We start from the raw sequence: 24,487 nt of genomic DNA on the forward strand, positions 1-24,487 counted from the left end.
GGACACATTCACGTTCAATTACTTTGGTCTGAAAAGCTGCAGGCAGCTGCTCGCCTCATTAATAATTCAGGAGCGTCATTCCATAAATACTATAAAGAAATAGCGCTCTTTATGCAGAAGCGGAGATGTGTCCCCTGCACATTTGGATGAGGGTTTATCCACCAATAACCATGTGCTCTCAAATACAAGTCACACACATTAAAACACTCCTGCACATTGTAGTGATGTCTTACACAATATATTATAATTGCACTGTTAATTAAAAATGTTCATTTACACACGATGCATGAATACATAAAATTACAAAAAGGCAATTGTGTTTCATAATGCTCATTTTCTAACATTAAGTCCTAATTGTTGAGGTTCTATCTCCTTCTATGGCGCACCCTTTGTTTGGGAGAAGGAAGATTTTCGCTGTCCATCTCTTTAAAAGGATACTGAAAGTCATTAATTTTCCGGTCTCTTTTTTTCAAATGTTCTCTTTGTGTCTTTCTGCTATTTTTGTTTCTTTGGTGAAGTGTTTTCTTTGCCTTCTTCGATGGGCTTGTGTATTGCCAGGGATTGCTGGCCCCAAAAGATTTCAAATATAAAACGTCATCATCATCATCAATATCATCGGGTTTACGCTGGAAATGCCCCATCAATCCTTCTCTTTTGGCCTGGGCTTCTCTCCTCAGCCTCTTCACCTCCTGTCTCTCTCTGCGGCGCTCAGGCCAAGTCTTCCTGCCACCTGACTGAGCCTTCTGCTTCATACTGGTTGTTCTTTGGAAAAGTAGAGCTTGGTCTTTGAAAGTTTTGGGCAAATCTGTTCCAAATAATTGTTGCTGCTCAGCCAGAGGAGTTTCATTTGTAATTTCTGAAATGATAATGGACAACATTATTATCTTTTTTATCATTCCTTATTACATGTTATGATGAAAAAAAAGTTTTATTAAAATTTTAATGATGTATTTATTTGAGTATTTGACTAAATTTGCAATATTGAGAATATTTTATAGCAGGTATTTGTACTTTCCATATTTACACAGAAATGGGAATTTTCTAAAAAAGTGGCTAACTCTGAATAGCACAAATCTTTTTCATGGTCATTTTTGTCAGTAGAACCACATTATACTAAACTTGTGGTTTAATCTGCTTACAGTTACTGCCAAAAAGTGAAAAGGGAGGGCATGTGGAACGTGTATGAACACGACCCATCTATGTCCCAAGATAAATTTATATAGCGCTTTACCCCTTCAAGGCACTCCAAGCATTTCAAATCAAGAAACCACTCACCCATTCACACACACTTTCACACACCAGTGTACGTAGACCACAGCATTCATCTGTGGGAGATGGAATCACACCACCATCCAGGGGATCAGTGGAACAAACACTCTACTGTCGCCCCAGGTAAACACAATAATGTTAATTTATTTACAACATACTGCCCAAGTTGCTGATGTTTGCGTTTTTTGCTTTGGTTGTCAAGCCAATTATCCAATGAGAAAACCAAATGAGGCTTGTGCAACATATTGATTATGTTTACCTATGTTTCTGTTGTTTCGAGTCCTGCTTTGAAGGGTTTTTTCAGGAGCGTCATAGTGGCAAACATAGGGAAGGGTGAAAAAAGTTCCACTAATCATCCTTTTACGGCTACACTCCTTAAACACAAACAAAAATGGCAAAATATATAACAATAATAATGATAACCGACTCAAACCAACAGTTAAGAGAGCATATGGATTGGTTTGGGTTGAAGGTTCACTTACATGACCGTAGTGACCTCTCCTGGAGCAGTTGTAACAGTTTGCAGATCGTTTCTTCTGTTTAACAACGTGGCATGTCTGTATCTTGATGGGACTGTCCGTCATTGTAATCTGCCAAAAAAAAAAAAAAATCTATAATAAGCCAAATGCTACACACAATCTAAACAACATTAAAATACATAAAAATGCTCTCTTACTGTGTAATGGTATTGCCTCCATGTGTCTGGGCAGATCTAAAGGAAAAGATGAGTAATGAACTGATGAAATATGCTTTCCCAAAATGCATTTAGTGGCCCAATGTAAACTTACATCAGAGAGGTGTCCCATGAGGCCACAGCGCTGGCAGTGTTGGTTCCACACAGGGAGCCGGTCACAGGCCCTGGATGCATGCGACAGTAAGCCACATTTGGAACAAGGTCGACTTGGACACTCCTTTTGAAGGTGCCCCTGAATCCCACAGAGCACACAGACAGGGCATTTCTGTAAAAAAGCATAAACATTACAACATAGCCACACTTCAAGCATATATTTTCATTTGTGTATTTAACATCACACACAATTAGACAGGAGGACAATGAAAAAAAAAAAAATTGATGAGCAATTGCAATGATAAACTATATTATTAGTGTAATGATCTGATATTTTGTATTTAGTTCAGAGTTGACACCTTTTGTTGTTCTCGTAACCGTTTATGTGTTGTTGATAATGTAACTGCTTTTGTATGTGACACTTGGTTACTATGCTGACAAGTTGATGTGAAGGTTCTATTCATTATTAACTCTTCTGTTTAGGAGACTTGCTCCAGTGAGTTGAGACTGCTGTTGTATTGCTCTTGTTTTGGTGTGAGTTATGGCCTACACTAGCCCTTGTGTGCAGAAAATAAACAACCACAAGAAATTCAGGACATTTCCTTACAAAAGAACGCTACATTACTAACAGTATTACCTTTTGCAATTGGCAGCTTTTGGCAAGATGACCTGTCTTCTTACACACAGGGCAAAAGAGTGACTGGTCAAGTGTAAAGTAGCGGCAAACTGAAGACTGTTTCCCAGATTCCTATGGAGAAATACGTTGATAATGCAGATTGACACAATAAAATATGGCTGTGCATTATTAAAACAAACAAACCAACCTTGTCTCTTTTTGAAACAGCCCACTGATCTTGAAATAATGTGACAGTTTTATCTATTAATCACAAGAAAGGAGAGTAAATTAAGGGTTAGTGAATTGCTTCAGTGGGTGTTTAAGCAAATCAGTGCATATATCAGTGCATTATGGCTTTAGATTAGCTGGTAGAAGTTAAATCATGGGAGGGAGGAGCACCTTCATGGTCTGAGTCCTCGTCAGAGCTGATGGAGAAGCTCAGGTTCAGTTGGATGGTGGAGTCTCCTTCCTGTGGATCTTTGTCCAGCAGCATCCACTCCTCCACAGTCTCATCATAATCAGTGCTCACCTCCTCCTCCTCTTCTTGCTCTCCATCATCAGTGTCCACACAGCTTTGGTCTCCCTGTGTGTCTCGCTCAGAGGTGATGGAGAAAGCCAATATTACGGGAGGGGAGTTGTCTCTTTTGCTCCTGCTAGACTGTTTCCATGTCGAACACGTCAGGTTATCATCCTCCGAGGAACTCAAATCTTCAATAAAGTAATCTTTATTCATATTATTTGTAATTCATCAGCGAAAATGTAACGAACAAGACAGCACTGATATGTCCTAGAGGTATTTTAACGGTATCAATAGTTCAGGACCAGGCTCAGGACACAGGGCGCACGTGGGACACCCGGAAGCTAATGATAGCGACATGTTAGCATACAACAAAGTGGCAAATCTGTTGAATCGGCTGATATAAGTACTAACCCAGTTCATGTAGACGTTATAGCAATAGTGTCTGCGTCAGTGGAAATGGCTCCAGACAGATAAATAAGAAATTTTGTCGTTTCTGGGGACAAAGCCGAGAGAAAACTTTATAACTGCCGCTGTTTGCTGTGAGAACAACCGAACACCAGAGGGCGCTGTGGCTCTTTTATTTTCTAACGCGCGCGCTTCAAAATACCAAAAATACAGGTAACTTCAAACTGGACTGGTGTAGTTAGACTGCTGACCATTATTTATCCTTTCTTTTTCTTTGCAGTAGTGGTGCTGCTGCAGCAGTGGCACAGACAGCTCTTTACTCCCTCAAGATGGCGCTCTGTGTGTCCCTGCACTGTCTGCTGAGCATGGAGGATCTGGACAGAGATAAAACGTCTGAAACAGGTGTTGCCAGGTTGGACCTCAGACTGTCAGGAGTTCAGTAATGTTCTTGTTTTTGTACACACATTATGGTTGGAGTTCATAGATTGTATATGATAGCCTTCCCCAGACCACCAGTGCTTGTCTCACAGGAGCATGCACTTACACAGAAGCACCTACAAATCACTGAGCAACATTTTTGAGTTGCTGAAATGATTAAATTTCACCATAGTGGACCAGCGTTTGTAAGCGGTCCATCACTTTTGATATAGCTCTTTGTTGTGTTCTGGGAGTTGTGTTAGTCCAGGTTCAGAAGGTTTACTGTTTCAAAAATACAAATGGCTCAGCTGATGCACCTAAGTGGTTCTGTACATTTCTAGATATAATTTTAGTTATTAGATTATGGTACATGCTTAACAAATACAAATGGCACCAACTACAGTGAGTATGAAGGGTCCAACATGTGTCCAATCAGAGAAAGTTTTAGAGGTCTCTTACGCTCTTTCTGTGTGGAGTTTTGCATGTTTCTCCCCGTGTCTGGATGGGTTTCCTCCGGGTTCTCCGGTTTCCCCCATCAACCAAAACATGAACGCCCTTCGACACAACTGTTGTTGCATTACAAAAATAAAATGAATTGAATTGAATAAACAGCAAGGGTAATTCAGTTGTTAGTGATCATAATCACAAGGTTGGAGCCTAGATCACAGCTCCAACCAGTCCTCTTGCTTCTCATTCAGTCAGTCCTAGAGCAGCTGTACAGTCTCTAACACTTAAACTTACATTATAAATCCAACCCATTATTAGGTTATTACTAACTTATGAGACACTTTCTCTTTTAAAAGTTCACATCTTACAGTGCTGCAGGTTCAAAGTCCAAAGAAGTTGTTTTGATGATAATTTGCCCAGCTTCCTTTTAAATCATAGATGTGCTTCCCCATTCCAATGTTCAAACAAAACAGAGATATGGTCAATTGCTTACTGCCAAAGGTTTATGAGCCAATAATTAAATCAAGTTAGTCAAGGTCTCACGACAGGGTTCACATCATTCAGGGACAGCACAGGACAAGCTGCAGAACTATGGCAGTCCCTCCGAGAGTGGTCCATCAAAGACGAGCTACGATCACAGCTCTGCCTCTCTATTACTCCGGACACTTGTTCAAGAAGCAAAAAGGAGAAAAGGTAAATCTTTTTATACATGGCAAACGGGGAAAAGAATGTGATGTTAAGTGATCAGCAGAAATGACTGATAAGGTTATATTCATCAGGATTTTAAGAAGTTCTATGGAGAACTGCGTGGATCTGCGTTGTTCTTTTATGCAGATATTAAACAGGATACGGTAAAAAAATATATTTATTTTTTAACCTATTTTTCTTTTGCTGTTACTGGTTTTGTTGTATGTTAAGAATGATAGAAAAGTATTGTTTTTTTAGAAAGATTATGAATAAAACACACATGCAATTTTGTAATAAGCAGTGAAATGACCCTTCAGAATAAAAAAGCACAATTGGAAAAGGGTCTAGTCAGAACTTTTTTCTCACTACATACAGGTTGAAAAATCAGTTTGTTTCTATGTTAAAACACAATTAATGTAGTGTTTTTGCGATATTTGTAGTACACAGAAAGGTTGGATCTTGACCAGCTGAAGTCTATGGATTTAGATTCTCCTTTTAAAAAAATGGCACCAGCAATCTTCACCCTCACCATGGGCAAAAAGGAAGTAAAACTAAAGGTAAACAAAAACATTTTACCCAATATGTCAAGATACAAATTCATTCATTGACTTGATTAATGTTTATGAAACCCTTAGATAGACAACGCAGACACAGGAGAAGAGTGGAGAGGATACATCCTCACAATAGCAAAGGTGAGACTAAAGTATGCTACGTAGCAAAAAAGACTTGATGTTTTGTTTTGTTTTTTCTCAGATATTTAGTACTAAAGGCAAACTAACTTTTTTGGTGGTGGGCCCACCATAGCAAGCAAGCAGCACATTTTTATCTACCTGTTTTTATTGTTTAAATGTTACTTCTTTGAATAATTGCAAGTAAGTGTAGAGCAGTGGGCAGAGATAGAAGGCAAAACAAAAAGTGTCTGAGCCCTCAAGCCTTAAAGAAACTGTATGTAAGATTTACATTTTACATTTCATAAACTTGACCTATCTTAAATATGTTCAAATCAAGGGTTCAGTTTTGATTACAGCACCTTTTTTAAAACAGTAAGAGCACACGATACATATAATACTGTTAAATAAAGGACAATGTAAGATTACTTAAAAATTAATATTCATCAAAATACAACTCTGTGTGAACTAATGATGAGCGAGCATAGATATAACATGGTTAAAGGTCATAAAGGCATTTTTACATAATGTCCCTATTAAAGTACTTTGATCATGTAAAAGACATGTCATGTAACTCCTGTGTGTTCAAATGTTTGTATTTAGACCTAAATCTTATCAATGGTTATTGTAATTTACAGACTTACAATAAGATATCACATTTTACATTGGTGATGTAGCAAATACTATGGCGTAGTTAGTCTAGTTACAACAACTCTCAATTTTATGGTGCCACAATACAATTTCCCAGTAACACTTTAACTAAGAGGAGCACACAATCGCCCTGGTTAATAAATGTTATAGTGTGAGACTACATTAAAGTGGAGGTATATCTGTCACTGTGCTGTAGCATGTTTTTATGTGGAACAGCTTGGTTGAACATTATAGGTCAGTGTTATAAAGAGTACTTTTACTGTACTGTACTACTGTACTACAGTACTACTTGAAATGGTAGCAGTTTATTTGTATGGAAGGAGAGAGTTCCCGAGTGTAGGACTCTGGGCACAAAAGGTTCTGTCTTTCGTAGTACACGAAGAAGAGCTGAGCGGAGGAGGAGAGTGTCTTTTTAGGTGTAAAATACATTAACCCCTCTGTCACCAGGGTGGCAAACCTGCCATGTATCCACTGTTGCCCTGGGGCAGACCAATATCAGTGCGAGGCCCATTCACACACATGTTTTTCTTTCAGACAATGTGAGTAAAGCTAGTAATAAAAGTTTGGAACAATATTTACTATTTATACTTTAAATTTAAAATGACATTGTGTTTTCCTTCTTTAAATAAAACATTAGTAGCTCTGTATTTCATTGGATCACTCATCAGTTTGTGTGTACCTCCATCATGTACAGGAAATGTTTTTTTGTTTTTGTTTTTGCAGAAGGAGATCCCCAGCTCACTGCAGTTGATGCCTGGTCAGAAGCTGCAGTTGGAGGATGCTCTGTATCAGGAGAAGAAGAGAACAGCTGCCCTGGGACCAAATCCTCCTTTGCCTCCGCGACCTGCCTTCCTGTCCAATTCATCACCGCGCAGCCAGGACAGTCCCCCGCCCCAGACAGATGTCAGCAGCCTGGGCATGCCTTCGTAAGATACACTTCAAGCTTGAAACACAAAACTTTTAAAATAAATATATACTAGAAGCACAACTTAAACAGATTTGTCCAAATAAAGCTCAAATTATCAGCCACCGTGTTGTTGCTCAAATACATCACCAGTGAGAGTTAATGAGTTACACATTAACACAGAGGCAATGCCACAAACCACTATAACAGTAAATGGACTGAATGTCTAATGTTTTTACCACAGGAAAACAGATGAAATTTAGCTTTTGTGTAAATTTTTGCAGGCACATTGTTTAATATGCACAGTCCAAATTCTGATAAACAAGATAGCAGTTGGATTGGAACAAGGATTGGACTGCCAACCTTTGCATTATAAGATGTCATTCTGTTTTTCCCATTTTATTTGTTAAATGTTCCTGGTTTCTCCTGACAGGTGCTTCTTCAGTGTATCGCGGCAGGAGGCAGAGCAGATGCTGGAGAGAAATCCTGAATATGGGAACATTATCCTCCGACCCTCCAGCAAGACCAACAGTTACGGCTTAACCATGAGAATACTCACAAACAGGTTAGATATTACCCTTACACTCCTCCTCTCTTATTTTACATTGCTCTGTCAGTTGACCCTCCATAACTTTGCAGTGGGCCGGTCATGAAGAACTACAGAGTTACTTCAATTCCAAGTTCTGGATTCATTATTGAACTTGACTCACCGGTATGTTTACACATTTTTAAAAACATTGGCACTTAGGAATCTTCTAAAACAATTATACTAATTTGCAGGTGTGGATGAAGTACTCAATTTTGTCACTTAAAAGTACAGATACAGGGTTAAAAAGTTACTCAAGTAAAAGTATCACATGAAAAAATCTACTCAAGTAAAAGTATTTCACAGAATTATTGTTAATTTGTGTAAAAGTGTAAATGTAGTGAGTAACAGTAACAATACAAATCAATTTACACAATGATTTTTTTAGTCAGGATGTTTCCACAAACATGGTAAAAATAACCCTTCAAATCATATGAAAAGTACTTTGTACTTTCTACTCCACTACATTTTTGAACTGGACTGAAAAGAAAAGATACTGCTCTCAAATGTAGTGAGGTAAAAGTACAAAGTATTCACTGTAAAATGTACTTAAGTACAGATAAATAAAAATTCTTCTTAAGTACAGTACTTTACTACTTTCACTTTGTTACGTTCCACCACAGCTAATGTGTTTTTTCTTCTCAGGTCAAAGTGCCATCGCTAAATGCAGTGATAGATTATGTTCTTCAGAAAACGGAGTACCGTCTTCTACCATATAGTCCCTCTGAACCCTACGATACCACTCTTGGTAATTTTAGTTAATAATTCGCCTCCATTTCCGTCTTCCCTCTGTTTATTTCGTGTACACAGAAAAAAAATAATAATAATTTTTACCGAGATGAAGCTAAAGTTGTTGTTGTTGTACTACATTTATGGACAATATTCAGTTAGATCTCATTTGGAGAACTTCAGTGAGTCAAATGATAAAAATAATCAAACAGAAAAAAATGGAAAACAGCCAAAACTTTTCATGAACATGGCCTAAACATTTCAATCAAAAGGATCCGCCTTTCTGATCAGTACTGATCTAAACAGAACCTATACCTTTCTTACCTCAGCTACCTTCTCTTTCCTCTTTATAGTTCAACTGTTAACATGTATTGTAATAAAACCAATTAATCGGTTTTCAACTAGAGAAGCCTATGGTTCCCCTGTCTGCTGCAACTTCATCAACATCAAATGAAATGAAACCCTTACCAAAAGCTATGGTGAAGCCCATAATCCATAAGAGGGATGAGCCTGACCAAAGGTCAGACAAATCAGATTACAACGTATACTTAGTTCCAGAAGATGAAGTCAAAAGTGGTATGAAGTACTAATAATGAGTGCATATGTGTGGTCTAAAGGTTTGTACTTACATATTTCTTCCTGGTCTAGAACATTCATTTAATGGGGAGCTCCGTGACGCTCTGCAGAAGAGGAGGGATGCGTTGTACAGCAGTAATGACAATGGAGCTTACGAAACAAGCACTTGAGGAATTCTGTTGTTTAAAAAAAATCACTATAGTTAAATAATGAGGTGTCAACCAAGTGGGAGCACAACAGGCTGCCTTCTGTCGTGCTTTTCTTCTGTCTGTGAATGTCGTGAATGTTTTTTGTTTGCCTTTTTTCATCTGTTGCTTTTGTGTGTGTGTATTTCTCTTTGTAGTAGTAGTCTACATGAGTCTCATGTAGTAATAGTCTAAGGGGTCAGTCTGAGGGTTGTTTTAAACTATGCTAAGGGATTCAATAAACTCCACTTTAAAAATTACCTTCAGTTTTTGTACACCTACACCTAGTGGTTAAGTTGTAAATTGCAGCTGATCACAGCAGGTAACGGTATAAATTCAGAATAATAGTACTCAAGAAAGAACAAATAACATAACATCCAAACCACCACTTAGGAGTATTTGATATTGGGTAACAAATGCAATTACTTAAGTCTGTTTTGTATGAAAGTTGTATTGTACTGTGTATTAAAATTGAAGCCTGGAGCTTTGTTTAACGGTATTTTTTATTTTCACACATAGAAGGAAGTCAACACAAAATCTACTTTTTTTGAACGTTATGTATTTTGTGCCCATTGTGGATAATATTATAGGTTAAGTATCATTCAGGACTTCATGAACTTCAACAATGTGAAAAGAGATTTTAAAAAAGAAAACATTCTCCCTTTTGTACCTGTCATCGCTCCCTCAACTCCTTTCTTTGTGTGTAGCAGCCAGTGCAATATAACATAATAACTTAATATTAAATATTTAGAAAACAAAACAATAAATTAAAGAGTTTTCTGCCAAAATGAATGTCCTTTTTTAAGTGTTCTTGTGACATTACTTCTCGGTGAGTGACAGCTGCAGTATCCTCTCTAGTTCCTCCTCCTCTTCCTTACGCTTCCTAAAAAAGGTGGTAAACAAACATAACTATTCATGCAAACAAAGTTGAGTTAAGAAAGAAGAAAAGGCTGTGCATCACTACAACTTTGTAAGTTACCTGTCTATTTCCTCCTGTTCCCTGCACGACAGCTCCATGGCGAGCCGCAGCTGCTCATCAAAGCTTGCCGCCACACCAAACTGCCCTGACAACCGCGAATCTCCCCCAGAGCTCAGAGACAGAGGGGAGTTTGCCCCCGGGTCCTCTGGTGACACTGAAGGAGACTGGTTTAAATCTGCAGAGCTATCCCCTTCCCGTCCGGCCAGGGAGATCGACAGGGACTCTTGGATTGCCCTGGGAGACAAGAAAAGTGGGTTATGAAGAAAAAAACTATAACAAAGATATTATCTGACAAAGAGGGTTTCCTTTCTACTTTATTAAATTGTGACAGAGAGTTGGTCCCAAGAGAAGTGAAAATTACTCACTGTAATCCTAGTAGCTTAATTACTTTATGCACAATTTTCTTTTTCAAGTTAGCAAGAAATTTGTGCCATGACACACACGCTCCATTTTTAGATTGGATTAAACTTTAGTAAGTTGATTTTAGCATTCAAAAATACTATTACTATTATTTGACTAATTGCTCACCTCTCCAGCTGGGAGTCCTCTTCATATGATGGAGACTGAGGGACAGGTCGACTGTTGGTCAAAGCCTCCCATATTGTTACCTAATTAATACAGTAAGTACATGTGTTCATAAGAGTTCAAATAAAAATAACATTTTTAAAATGTGCTAGACTAAAGCACAATATGTTAATATAGTTGTTTTATGTAGTTATACCTGGTCACTCTCTGTGCCTGCGTCCAACAGACTTTGCTGAATGGCAAACTGTAGCAAATTATCATCCTCGTCCCGCATTGGTTCACTGCGCCCCGGGCCCAGAGTGGTGTAGTCCGGTGGGGGCTCAAACACAGAGGGGTCAACTTCGCAGTGAAAGGGTGGAGGTGCTTGACCTGAGAGGAGAAGGGTTATAAAGTCCACTTATATCATGCCATTTCAACAAAATATAATTACAACACGTGGTTAGCCACAAATACCCGCTTCAACTGGGCTCTCGGGTTTGTGTAGTGTCACTGAGCTGACCGGTTCATCACAACCACACAAGTTACTGAACGTGACCCGAGCATTCAACACGTGAAACAAGGGAATCTCTGAGGACATAAGAAATCAGTTGTTAATAAATATGTCCAGATTCAGTATATATTCTTTCTGCTCGTACCTATTTTAACAGGAAAACCTGGTGGCAGACGCAGGGTGATGAAGTCGCGCAGCTTTGCAAAGTGGGCATTTGAAATGGCCATGAGGTCAATAATGGGTGTCACCTGCTCTGCCAGCGACAAAGGGTGAGTCTCACTTAGCCACAGTGTCGCTTTGAACCTGAACAGGAGAAAAAATATATAACAAAAACATTGCCCAAGTGTTTGTGTTTTTCCTGTGTTGACGTTTTCAATTACCTTTGGACTTTACTGGTGAGCTCAATGGGCCGTCCAATGTCTCGCCCATTTAGATTGAATTCTGGGTTGAAGTACTCCTCTGCAGTGATGGCTGTAGGGTTGTGAGGACTGGCACACTGGGACACATTACTCTGAAACAAACACAGATGTGAATATAATGCTGTTTGTTGTGCGCTGCAGCAGTTTTGAAGCAGTCACTTACTCCATTATGAGCTGTGTGCTGTTCAGCTATTCCTAAGAATGACTGCAAAGGCGTCTTTGAACCTACAAAATTGAACAAAACAATTTCAATTTTATTTTGAACATGAACTTTATTGCAATTTTTCAGCAAAACTTTGAAATGTTTCACAATGTTTACCTTTGCTTCTTGATTTGTCTTGGTCTGACAGATGCTCTGTCCTTGACCGAGTGACCAGCTCCACATTAGTAGCACTGTAAACCTGGACAAAAATAAAGAAAACAGAATATGGTCATCACAACACATTCCTGCCTTTAATATTAATCTGATTAGATGAACTGACCTTGGCTTCGTACCCACTGACCACTTCAGTTTTCTCAGAACGCCAGCCCCAAATTCCGGACTTGTTCCTTAGATTAAGAGAAAGACGGCCTTTTTCAGTTTGAATTAAAATGCTTTGTTTGCTTCGCCTGAAAATGTTCCCATTCCTACTTTTTGTGTTCAAAATATTTAGAAGCTGGAATTACCGTTCAAAGGCAATGTTGCGAGTATTGAGATGTGTGGAGACAATTGGGGATGTCAGTCTCTGGGCAGTGTTTTCCTGTGAAGGCTGCATGGCTGCAAGAAGAGACGGCGCATCTCGGGGGGAGAGCACCAGAGGCTCTGTGTACACCACCTGCTTTTCATGGTCCACCTCCATCACCACTGCACCATCATCTACAGGCAAAAGGGAAAAAACAATCAAGGTCACGGACTTGCTTAATGGACAAATGTGGTTCAGGACATGGAACAATCTATACAACAGCCAGCTCCATAAACCGTAGGTACAGGTTTTGGCTGGCGAGTCCTCAGGGCCCCTCAAAATTACAGATACTCAAATATGATTGGCTTAAATGAGACCTCACAGATATGCTATAGTAAACAGAGCAGCCACTCTGTTACTGTCACAAACACCTGTCCCCCTCCTCTCCTGACACTGCTCATTCACAAGGCACTTTACAGCACTAACAGAGCAGCTCTCGTATGCATCCTGACGGTACCATTAGACCTCCTCCCATCCTCTTCTCTCCCCTCTGATGCCTCTTATTTCATGCCCTAAAATAATATGAATGTGAACATCTATTTCTTGAAAATGTGAGTGTTGGAGGAGAGGAAGCAGCCCAAAATACATCAACAGATAAAAATACCAGATCCCTTTTACTTGCAAATGACCACTTGCCTGATGACGGCCTAGTGCTGATACACCGTTGGTCCCAAGTAAGACACTGTGCTGGGTTTTTCTCTGTTGATACCGTAAAATAATAAGTCATGTAGTTTTGTCATTTTAGAGAGAAAGTTTGTGTCAAAGGTTTTATACACAGGCTATTACAAACCATTTTCTGGAGTAAATATAATATTATTTCAGATTAGGCCGCACTAACTTTTGAGATATGTCAGTGCAACTCTGAGAAACAAGGCAATGAGAGTCAATGCAGCTCATTGAGTCTATGTCATCAGAAAAATTAATAATATTTCAGAGGGTTTTTGAGTCCTCCAATGAAGTCTAAAACAGCAGATTAAGAGAATTAGCAGTTTATTCAGAATACAGTTCACTGAACCTTCTAACACTCCATAGTTTTGTAGTACCGTAATTTGAAGCCAAATTTGTTATACACATTTGATAGTTTGAATAGCTCAAGTCTCTACATTAAATACTCACCTCCGCCCTTAAAGATGTAGCTCCGTCGGCCTTTCAGCCATGTCATGTGCTCAAAGCCCAAAAGAGTAGTGTCCACACGCAGGCACGATCCACTTTTCCACACACGGTAAACATCACTAGGACAGACCTTTGACACTAAAGGCACTGAAGACATGAAAAAACAAGGATTAAAAAGGAACCATCACGTGGGGTGCTGAATAACAAATGCAAAAAAAAACAACTATTTTATTAAATAAGAAAAGGACCATGTTTGGAATTTGCATTCCCAACAAACTATTGTGTTAATCAACTTTTCCCCACAACTCCCCCTTCTGTTCAGTCTGATTCTATAACTAAGAGCGAAACCAAATCTATGAGGCCCAAGTAAGAATTATTGCAAAATTTAAATTGTGGTCTAGGCTGTAAAATATATGATATATGTCTACTATTCATAAAAAGTTATATATATATATATATATATATATTATATGTAAGTTCCTAGTTTGTGAACTGTGTTCACAAACAATGGCAATAAAAGGATTCTGATTCTGATATATATATAACTTAATGTGGCACTATCCAACAGAAGTGGTGCTGAATCTGACTGAGGACACCTACCCCAACTGGTGAACTCCCATTTCATTTCTACATAAAAGTCTCGTGCCTGAAATAGGGTAAAATGTAAAATAATATATTCATTAAAAAATAATGATTAAGAGAACTTCATACCAGCATCTGGTATAAACTGGAATACTGGCAATTACCTGTCTAAGTTTGCTGAGCAGTTCTGGGATGCCAGCCAGCCTCTCTGTAGCGCGTTTAAAATCCCGGTACTGAAGAATGAGCTGGACTAGTTCTGGGTCTCCAGTGCTGACTGCCTCCTGCAAAACTGAAACATGCATTTTCACATTGGTGATCTGCTGCAGAAACCCGGTGTATGGAGGGTTGTATGGAGGGTGGTATAAGAGGTAACTCACTGGCCCAGCCCTGAGCACCGACGTGTGTTGGGTCTGCAGAGTGTCGGAGCAGGACTCGGGCGGACTCCAGGTGGCCCAGACTCACCGCCAGCTCCAGAGGGGTGCGCCCCCGCGTGTCCAGCCGCTCCACGCTGTGCTGCACAGCCCCAACATCACCAACATCAGCGCAATGCAGCACTGCTGCCAACAACAGCCATATACCACCTTTATATTCTCTACAGACCCGCACTTACCTCTTTTTTCTGCAACTCTCGCTCAAGCTCCATGAACTGATTGTTCCACACCAGAAAATGCAGGGGATACGCCTCTTGGGCCATGGCTCTCGATGTGTTGACAGGCAAACACAAGTAAAGCTATGCAATATTACCTCTGCAGCTAACGGACGCACTAACACCATATGAGTCCAAGGCTCTGCGGTGGGCTGCTAGCAGGCTAGCTCAGTAAATGTGCTAAATTAAAAGTCATAGTCCAATGAAATAATAAGCCAATTTAAATTAGTGGGCTGAGTTGGCCAGGCAAACTCAGCCCACTAATTTGAGGTTGACTAACAGCTAGCTGAGCTAACACAGGCTAACACCACTGTCCAATAACAGCTCTGCTCCTGTCCGCACATCCTCATTCTCCACTCTCTCTGAAACCTGCAAAAACTGCGCCCTTGCGTTCCTCCATATTTGTCTGGTAATAAGTTGGAAATGCCTCTAAATTTCAAATCTAAGTTAGCTGCTTGCTGTCGAAAACATGTAAATCTGAGAATGGGAGATGCGGCCGATGCAGTTTCACATCCAGGTCATTTTGGTCCGCGCGGTGCAGCTGCTGCTCTGCCCAGAGGATGATCACACATCTGTCCACACCAAACGCGTCCTGTTAAAAGTACTTTACAGCAGGGTGCTGAATTATTTATGTGAACTTCCTCGTTTATTTCCAGGTTACCAGAGGGAAACTGGGTGGAGCTAGGGCTGAACGTCCCCATGGATGCTCCAGTCCATTTCTAACATACAACGGTGAAAAATCCAAGTTAATATAATCTCCCACTTTTGTTTTATTTTATTTGAAAAATAACACAAATAACACAAGTGAAAAATGCATTGGAAAATAATTACAATGCTACAAGATTCCCGTTTGATACTCTAAGTAAAACAGATTTACACAAAAGTATACCTTTGTACAATATATTCATATTTGTTTAAAGAATATGGCCAAGAGAGCAGTCCATCACCTTAAATACAGAAACACTATACTGAAAACAAAAGGAACAATTTCCAAACGAAAACTGCACTTAGCATTTATTCAAACTGAAAACCAGGTACAACCACTTACCAAATAAAAATATATAAAAATTGGTGGTGAGGACATTAGTCTTAAGTTGTACAAAACGGAGGAGTTGAGAAATTGTAGCACCTGAAAAAGGTTGTTGAAAATGCACATTTTCCGACAGTTCTTGGCTTATTCCGTACACTTAACTTCCACTTTTGGGTTGAGGTCTCGCGTTGCCTTCGATTGCCTTGTCACTTGTTCTGTGATTTTCAGTGTTGTATGTTTAAACTTTAACAATGACTAATCCTCTATAATGTTTTAATGCACAAGTTATTGATGAGAAATTAGAATGATTTCCTATAAAACTGACATGACCAACACCACAAAATGCAGCCAGAACCCACTTAGTATAAAGTTGCATGATACATGTGAGAGCACAGAACAATCTTCAAACCAACAGAAGATAATGCCAGATCTTTGCGTGGTTTGAAATGGAACACTCAAATGGTATCAATGATGAATGGGAACTTGGATGGTCAGGGAAGATGTGAACTCTAGTAACGGTAAATAAAAGTTCTGCTTCCGGCACCAGTTTTTATAATATCATTCTCAATATAAAAACTAAGCTCCTGAGTATTTTAAGTACAAAAGTGAAAACTATATACCTCTGAAAAAAAAATCCAGTTCTAGCTGTTACCCCTGCACCAAGACCAATGTAAGTGCTCCTAAATTAGTCTCCTTTTACACCGTGTAGATGCAAGAGCGAGGTGATGCGTCTTGTGTGTCCAACAGGCTTCTGTAATGTTCTGGTATTTTCTGTGCAGCATTGTCACCTGTGAATCTGACATGGCACGGCAGGAGGTTAAGATATCCGCTCAATCAGTTTTTCATCTGACAGACAGTAGAGGGTGTTGACAGACAGCTCAGAGATGAATTCTTCACAGGCTTTGCGGGAGACACCTTTGCAGCCCCGCAAGTCGAGCAGTGTGATGCAGGCAAGACGGCGGAGATACTTGAGGCATGTGTCAGACAGTTTACTGCAGCCTGAAGGACAGAAACCATTTAACTATTACTATTATATTTTGGTATTACAGATGGGAATTCTCACATACCTGCTAGGTTGAGTTCTGTGAGGGTGTTTCGCGTGGACGAGCCCACTGCAGTGAGCAGGTTAATGGAGTGGTCTGAGAGACTGTTGCAGTTGGAAAAGTCAAGTTTTGTTAACTGAGGCATGTGGCGGATTACGAGGCGCACCGTCGAGTCACCGATGTCCAAACCAGACAATCTTAAAATCTGAATGGTGCGAAGTGGACTGCGGTTATCACAACCTGAAACCAAAACAAATATGGGTCACACAAACTGAAAAATTATTGCAATCAAAAGGGTATGTGGGTTATTATATCTAGTAATACTGAGCACACTCTCACCTGGTGGGGTAGTCAGGTCCCTGATCTGAGCGTCTTTGACTCCATCTGCATAACGCAGGTCTAATGAACGGAGGAGAGGGCAACCAGGCGAACAAAGAGCAGAAATAGATGCCCAACAACAACCTGCCAACATTAGGTCCTTAAGACCTATGAAATAAACGTAAACATTAGCGTGTAGCACAAGTGAAAAATCAGTGAATTGTCAATGTGCTTGCTTACCAGGTAAGCGACCAATAAGCCAGTTAAGCTGCTTTTTGGAAATGTTGGTCCAAGACAGATCTAGTGTGACAGGCTGCCTTTTTATTATACCTATAAGTGCCTGAGGAGTGACACTGGGCTTGATGCTGAGATCAATTTTTGTCCAAAGCCGTTTGTCTAAGCACCTTGTGGGAAAAATGATTTACTTTGAATAAATATGCATTATGTTTATATACCATCCATATTCTGAAGGACAAAAACTTACCATTTGTACCAGTTTTTGCAGACAGCCATGCAGACGCATAAATCTGCTCGACTTAAGTAGCGGAAGACAGACACCCACACCTCCCTTTCACAGGCCGGCCCGTTACCACTGCTCTCTCGGTCTGCCTCACTGCCACCTTCCTGCAGAGCCGACAGAGGGATGCGAGGATGATCAGCAGACGAAGAAGCTGATCCCCCACGGCCAAGTTTAACGAGTTTACACTCTTTTATTCTTTTAGAGGCCTCCACCCTCTCTTGGCGAGTTTTGTGAGTACACACACGACCACTGCGTGTGAGCGGTGGCGTGTGCCTGCTGGTCTGGATATCAGGACGTCGGATGGGTGGCCGAGGAAGAGCTTTAATCTGGTTGCGTATTAATGAAGTAGTAGTTGAGGCAATAGCTTCCAATTTAGGAACAATGGCCGATGGGTCTTGCTTAGCCCTGCTTGGTACTTGTAGAGTCACTTTGTTAAAGCCATCTTTATTTTCAGTTTGGGTATCTTGCTCCAACTGCTCCTCATAATTGAATGCACAGATTTGGTTGTCTTTTTCATCTTCCAGGTCTTTGGTTGTCAATCTCTCTGTCCTCGTTTGCGGCTGGTTCTCTTTATCTCCTCCTGGAGAGCCATTTTGTGTTCCTTCCTCTTCCTCCTCCTCTTCCTCCTCCTCCGTACTGCTGCTGTTGGAGCTGCTACTGCTGCTGCTGTCTTCACTGTCATCTACAGGTCCATGGTCTCTGGAATGAAACCCTCTTCCTACAGCTCCACCTCGCAACCTCACTCCACGGCCTCGGCCTTTAGAACTCACAGTCCCATTCAAAGAGGATGGCTTCTCCAGTGCCCCAGTCGCTGCTGCTGCTGTGGTGGGGAACGAGGAGCCACTCTCCCAGGTTATTCCCCGACCCCTGCCCAGGGAATGTCTGTTGTTTGGAGATCGCAACCTGGACAGCAATCTAGAGCCTGAACGCTCAAGGGCGACTCGTTTTTGCTAGGAGCAAGAACAAACAATTTAAATGAATTTAAAATTCATTGTACTATTTGACTTTATAACTGGCATATATAAAATGGATTAATTACCGCCATTAGTTTGCTTCTCTCCAACTTGATCTGAAAAAAAAGATGAATTTTACTACCGTAATATACAACAGAGTCTAATGAGAAAGCACATGCTGCCACTATGGACCATTGCCACGAACAGAGCCTTTAGAGTTTACCCGCTTTCTGAGCTGAAGCTCCAGTGCACTGGCTCTTTTTCGACTCTGCTGATGCTGGAGAAGTAGCCTCTGAGAGGGAGGGGGCGCTGTTGGACGGGGCGCAGGTTTCCCACGTCTCATCCTTTTGCTAGCTTCACCTCCACGAGTAACGTCTCCAGGCAAAGAGTTGGAGCCTTCAGATTCACCACTTTCCTCATCACTAGATGACTGGAATGAAAGCAAGAATGGTAAATGCGGTCTGAAAAGGTCAGTTTATGGCAAAACAGAAAGGCAACACAATATTATCAATGTCCAAAAAAGTTGATACCTCTGATGCTGAGCCTTTGCCTTGGTAACACTTTGGACACTCCCAACAACTGGGCAAATCTTTACTGATTTTTCCTTCACCTGGTTCCTAAAACAAAGTAGTAATTGTTGAGGTTTGCCATGTTAAACAATTATTTTAGTTGATATCTAACATTTTTTTCCATTTACCTTGATACACCGTGGATGAACAATGCTATTACAAACTGAGCACTCCATGAGTGTGTGAGTGCTTGGATTAGATTCTTCCGGTTCACCTTCTTCACATATGGCACATCTTGCCGTGTTAGGCAAAGCAGGCTAAGAGGGACATTAAAGAGATGCCAAGATGAACAAGTTACAATTTATATGATAAAGATATGATTAAAAAAAAAAAAAAAAACTTACAGCCAAGCACTGCCTCATGACACAGCTTTTCTTCATGCGCCCAGGGCCGCCAAACTTCCTCATGTCATGGCAAAACTGGCAGGAGCCACACTCTTTCCTGCGGCATGCGGCGCAACGTTTACACCTCACCCGTCTGCGCCGCAGGGCAGATATGGATCGTTTGGTGGAACGTCTCGTCTTGTGGCCAGAGGGACCCAATCGAGGGCGGTATAATACAGACGGTGGAGGGGGAGGGAGGGGGGGCTCGTACCATGATGGCTAATCACAATATTATCAGAATTAGTCACAATCAAATAAATGCACATAAAGTGTGTGTTTCTGTTTCTCTATTCACCCTTTTTGGCCACTTGACAATGGGCTCGCCAGTGTAAGACAGTTTAGGGTCATCGTCTGCATGCTGCAGTAAAACATCCTGAAAAAGGAGTAAAGATATGACAATGAGAAACTTTCATGGGAGTTTATTAAGGGATATGTAAAGGAATCCTCATTTTACCCACCCTCATATCTTGAAGCAATGCTTCAGCATTCTCGATTCCTGCAGGGACACACTTCTTATGGGCTGGTAGCTCCTCGAGCTTCCCTAGAAGGTTCCACAGTCCCTCTAGCTCCAGGGGTGTCAGCGCATACTTGGGTTTGGTTTCTGGGACAGCCACATCCGTTTTATCCATTTCCTCCTCCATCTTGACATCTACAATTTCAGAGCTATTGGGAACTTCATTTGTGGCATCATTTCCATTAACATCATCTGGAGAAAGGCCTACAAAGTTCAAGCACCAAAGATTTAATAAACTGATACATTCTTGGGAGTGATTTTGTCAGAAATTATATGGGCGAATAGTTACCAATTCCAAGGGAGTATTTTTGGAACTCAGGAGTGAGATGTGAGGTGTTTGTCAAGCAGTAAAGATACCTCTCTAGGACGTACCAACACATCTCATAGTAGAAAGGATAACGAAACTTTGCTGGTACCTAGAAAGGTGAGAGTACTGACAAATCTCTACCACCAAGATTCTAAAAGGTCTACTGCAATTTATTTAACGAGGACATTACCCATTACAAGTAAATACTTACCCTTGTACGATCTTCAATGCTGTAGATGTTGAGTTGCATGGGGATGTTGAAGCTGTGAAGGAAATTACCCCCAAACACCAAAGTATCCTCTGGAGTGTACACTGCATGGATCCACCCTGGAGGCAGTGAAATAGAAGGCATCAAAATGTGCTAATGGGTTAAATATGAAAATAATATTTTAGTGCAGCACACATTCACACTGGTTAGTACCTGATGGAATCATAAATGTATAGCCTTGCTGCAGCTCTATCCGTTGACAGTCATGACACTTGTCCCCAAGAAATATGTCTCCTTGCTTTCCAGATAAAACCCAATTTTCATACATTTCCAGATTTTGCGGTGAAGGGGGAATAAGCCAAAATACCTGAAAGATTACAAAAAGTATAAAAATGTTATCCCTTAATCACCAAATACCATATTATGGGATGTATCTTGAAACAAACCTTTCTCCCTCGAAGAATGTGGTACCAAACTGAAGTGCCACCAAAGTCAATATGAAAATCTGTGAAGCAGCCCTGTACACTCATTAGACAATATCTGAAATACATAGTGAAAATTATAAGCTTTTATAGTGTTTTCTTTTAATAACAAATGCATAATTTTTTAAAAAGCTAGACACATCATTTACTTTTGTACTTTAGGATAATGCATATCAATAATAGCATTAGTAGAGTCCGTTTGCCGTTCTTTGAGATGTCGTGGCCACATATTGTCTACCCAGTCAATAAGATCCACCTGTCAATTAGTACATTCAAGGCAAGTAAAGTTAATACAAAAATAATTAACAGCATAGTTTAGCATCTTGTTCTCATTTCAAATGTGCAAACATTTATACCGAAGCTGGACGCTTGACCAGATTCTCCAACTTTGTGTGACTAAACTCCAGACTGATGACATTGTAGAGTTTCTCCCTTTCTGATGGCGGTGTTTCATAGTAGCGCCCCCACTGAGCCATTGACATTTCAATTCCTTTCTGGGTGTTTACATCCATTACATCAACGATGCGTCTGCTACCTGTGAGAAGAATTAGGACAAAAACAAACAAACATAAACTACAAGGAAAACCAATCTGCAGTTACAAAGTAAATTATGAAACTCACCAACGAACACCTTCACATCGCTCACACTAAAGTCAGGATCAGGCATTCTGAAAGAATAAAACAGTCAGTGAGAAACACCACATAAATATCCAAGTATTGAGACTGCAAAAATACTGAAAGAATAATATGCAAATACATATAAATATCTTACTGTATGCCAAGGCCATCAGACTTTTTAAAGACAATGGGATCCTTGAGACCTTCCCTCTGAATATATTCAAATGTAAAATCTAAGAGCAAAAACAAGACAGATTTTAAAGCTGAACACCGATGTCATTAGATGTTTAGATTCTGATTGTGTGCATGTCTATCTAACCTTTTCCATCCATGTATTTAATGAGGTCACAGGTGAACCTCTCACTCAGTAATTTCTCATCCAAGTCAAATGTTCGCTTTCCTTCAATTTCATCATCAGAGATTCCGTCATCTTGGTAACGTCGCCGCGTACCTGTTCGCTAATGACAAAAGAACAGCAAGGTGGATACAATTTTATGACATAGAAATGATCAAATGTAAATGCAACTGAAATCGTTCAACATGTATCAACATGTATACAAATATACATCATCAAATTAATTAGGAAGTCAAAATTGAGCTGTTCCACTATGGAAAAATTATAATGACGATTATTTTGATCATAAATTCAGAATGATTTCATTATTTCAAATAATGTCAAAAAAATACTTTAGAAAAAGCAGAGACTATTAGTAATGTTCTAGTACACTTGTTTCTGCCACTGTAGATTAGAAAAGGCTTTGCTTGAAGGTTTTGAGGGGCAGAACAAGCATGTGTATCATTCAGAAGTGAATAAATAGAATTTTGTATTCTACCACATTTTTGTAATTGAATAGAGTAATATTAGAAAATAATGTATAAAAATTTTATTAACTGCAGCTCTAAATCAGTACCAAGTACTTGATATCCAAGTCAAACAATAGCACCACAATGATACGGCTTAATCTTTCACAAACTGCCCCCCCCCTCCTTTATTTCCCTGTCACTCACCCTCAGCAGCAATGCCTGGCTAGACAGATGGATAAGGACAAACATTAGCAAATCATCTCCCCTCCCCCAACCATGTATCAATCTGGTTGTTGTGTGTTTATATTTTTCACTTCACACATTATTTACAAACTGTATGTTGAAATGATGAAAGCCAGTTTCACTTAAAAAGTTGTCCAAATACAAATAAATATTTATATAAAGTAAGTAATATAGGAGATAATAAATTAACATCATCTTTTGGGTCGTGTGTCTTGCTGGCCCCTAATCTGTGGTTGTCTGTGTGGTAAAAGTTCTACTGGTAGAAAGAACCAGAGAGTGAAGCCTTTAGAAAGACAATGGAGACATAAAACCAAGGGGTTGCTCAAAGACCCAGACAACAAAAAGTAAACATTGTAAAGTGGTGTCATAAGGTCAATGCTACATTGCACCAACTACGTGAACTTGACCTTATCTTGAACTCAATAAGTCTATTACAATTATCGCCAAAAAATAGAGCTCACATCGCTCAATTTCAGTAAGCAGGAAAACTAATAAACCAACCTGTTGCATATTAAACACAATGGAAGAGTTAAAAAGTGCAAAAACATAAACGCCATAGAATTAAAATAAACAGATAAGACACTTACCAGACGTTTGCTGTATCTGGTATTGGGGTCCTCCATTGTCACTAGAATAAAAGAAGCCTTGTCACTTTAAATACATTTGAACCATTTAAATTAAAATACCGATAAACCACGATACTAACATGAACAAGAGTGCAACTGCAATGTTTAAATACCCCGACTAGCCTTGCGCTACTATTAGCCAGTGCTAGCCAGTAATGTTGTTGTCAAGTTAGCCAGAAGCCTAGCTAAATAACAAGTACAAAAAAGCAGAGAACACAAAACTATATCCAAGACAAAATGTGACGGAGTGTGGTAGCTTCATGTGGGACCCTCGTGAAACACTGCACTGCTAACAAAAAACCCAGCTTCTTTGGATCTCCCTTTCACAACCGTTAGCATACAGCAGCTAGCTCCCGTTAGCCACTACACCGCAGTTGTAAGGCACTTGTATCTTTACCTGTGCGTTTTTGCTTTTACTCCTTTATACCGTGGACGTGCGAGTAGCTTTCCAGACTAAAGCTGGCCTTAGGTCGTGGCAAAGTTTCTTCCCATGTTACATTATCCCCGCTGCGTTTATTGCTGTATTTATGATTGTGATAAAGTTACACGGATTCGACGCTCCGGGCCGCCATTTTCAGCTGGTCCAAAAACACACACACACACAAACGGAGAAAGAGCACACGCCCCGCCCCCTTATTTACGACGCGCGTGCTCCTCATTTGCATACGAGAGCTGCTATTGGACAGAACACGTGCTATTTAAACATGATTAGCATACATTAAATTACAGGTGCGCTCGCTGTGATCTCCAGGAAAATTGTGTTGTTTTTTTTTCCATTTTTGGTTTATATCCACCATATCACCATACGTATTCTTCAACTCTTAGTTACTTTTATTTATTTTTTTATTCAGAATACAGTTACTTTCCTAAATTAAACCTAATTTACGATTTTGGCTCTAGCAGTGTGTGCACGTGTGATTTTTTTTATTTTTTTTTTTTTATCTCT

At 40.0% G+C, this 24,487-nt stretch overlaps 4 protein-coding genes across 4 annotated transcripts; 1 reads left to right on the forward strand and 3 right to left on the reverse strand.

The window, feature by feature from the left end:
- Nucleotides 1–220: 220 nt before the first annotated feature.
- LOC117377379 (zinc finger CCHC domain-containing protein 7-like) lies at nt 221–3,955 on the reverse strand. Its single transcript, XM_033973761.2, has 8 exons — nt 3,072–3,955; nt 2,881–2,933; nt 2,694–2,804; nt 2,058–2,228; nt 1,946–1,981; nt 1,752–1,859; nt 1,529–1,643; nt 221–856 (listed from the first exon to the last, which is right to left on the reverse strand). The coding sequence occupies exons 1-8, from the start codon at nt 3,403–3,405 to the stop codon at nt 366–368; spliced, it is 1,419 nt and encodes a 472-aa protein (XP_033829652.1). The 5' UTR covers nt 3,406–3,955; the 3' UTR covers nt 221–365.
- A 1,064-nt stretch (nt 3,956–5,019) lies between these two features.
- Nucleotides 5,020–9,934, forward strand: LOC117377557 (signal-transducing adaptor protein 1-like). Its single transcript, XM_033974001.2, has 10 exons — nt 5,020–5,154; nt 5,241–5,312; nt 5,589–5,705; nt 5,784–5,840; nt 7,191–7,393; nt 7,805–7,936; nt 8,011–8,083; nt 8,603–8,705; nt 9,092–9,262; nt 9,335–9,934. Exons 1-10 carry the CDS (start codon nt 5,053–5,055, stop codon nt 9,430–9,432), a joined length of 1,128 nt encoding a protein of 375 aa, XP_033829892.1. The 5' UTR covers nt 5,020–5,052; the 3' UTR covers nt 9,433–9,934.
- Nucleotides 9,935–9,940: 6 nt separating this feature from the next.
- ankrd13d (ankyrin repeat domain 13 family, member D) lies at nt 9,941–15,526 on the reverse strand. Its single transcript, XM_033974000.2, has 16 exons — nt 14,888–15,526; nt 14,655–14,790; nt 14,442–14,566; nt 14,296–14,341; nt 13,699–13,842; nt 12,527–12,716; nt 12,343–12,409; nt 12,180–12,261; nt 12,024–12,085; nt 11,822–11,952; nt 11,587–11,744; nt 11,405–11,518; nt 11,148–11,320; nt 10,955–11,034; nt 10,427–10,660; nt 9,941–10,330 (listed from the first exon to the last, which is right to left on the reverse strand). Exons 1-16 carry the CDS (start codon nt 14,969–14,971, stop codon nt 10,267–10,269), a joined length of 1,890 nt encoding a protein of 629 aa, XP_033829891.1. The 5' UTR covers nt 14,972–15,526; the 3' UTR covers nt 9,941–10,266.
- A 158-nt stretch (nt 15,527–15,684) lies between these two features.
- kdm2ab (lysine (K)-specific demethylase 2Ab) lies at nt 15,685–24,161 on the reverse strand. Its single transcript, XM_033973473.2, has 23 exons — nt 23,939–24,161; nt 23,503–23,543; nt 22,188–22,326; nt 22,023–22,101; nt 21,872–21,918; nt 21,607–21,785; nt 21,400–21,506; nt 21,215–21,308; nt 20,982–21,135; nt 20,772–20,887; nt 20,543–20,669; nt 20,198–20,457; nt 20,035–20,112; nt 19,701–19,958; nt 19,485–19,613; nt 19,318–19,404; nt 19,011–19,217; nt 18,874–18,903; nt 17,799–18,784; nt 17,555–17,718; nt 17,336–17,482; nt 17,021–17,236; nt 15,685–16,952 (listed from the first exon to the last, which is right to left on the reverse strand). Exons 2-23 carry the CDS (start codon nt 23,536–23,538, stop codon nt 16,771–16,773), a joined length of 3,822 nt encoding a protein of 1,273 aa, XP_033829364.1. The 5' UTR covers nt 23,539–23,543; nt 23,939–24,161; the 3' UTR covers nt 15,685–16,770.
- Nucleotides 24,162–24,487: the final 326 nt, after the last annotated feature.

The sequence above is a fragment of the Periophthalmus magnuspinnatus genome, chromosome 10 (genome assembly GCF_009829125.3).
Source record: "Periophthalmus magnuspinnatus isolate fPerMag1 chromosome 10, fPerMag1.2.pri, whole genome shotgun sequence".
In the NCBI taxonomy this organism is placed as follows: Eukaryota; Metazoa; Chordata; class Actinopteri; order Gobiiformes; family Gobiidae; genus Periophthalmus; species Periophthalmus magnuspinnatus.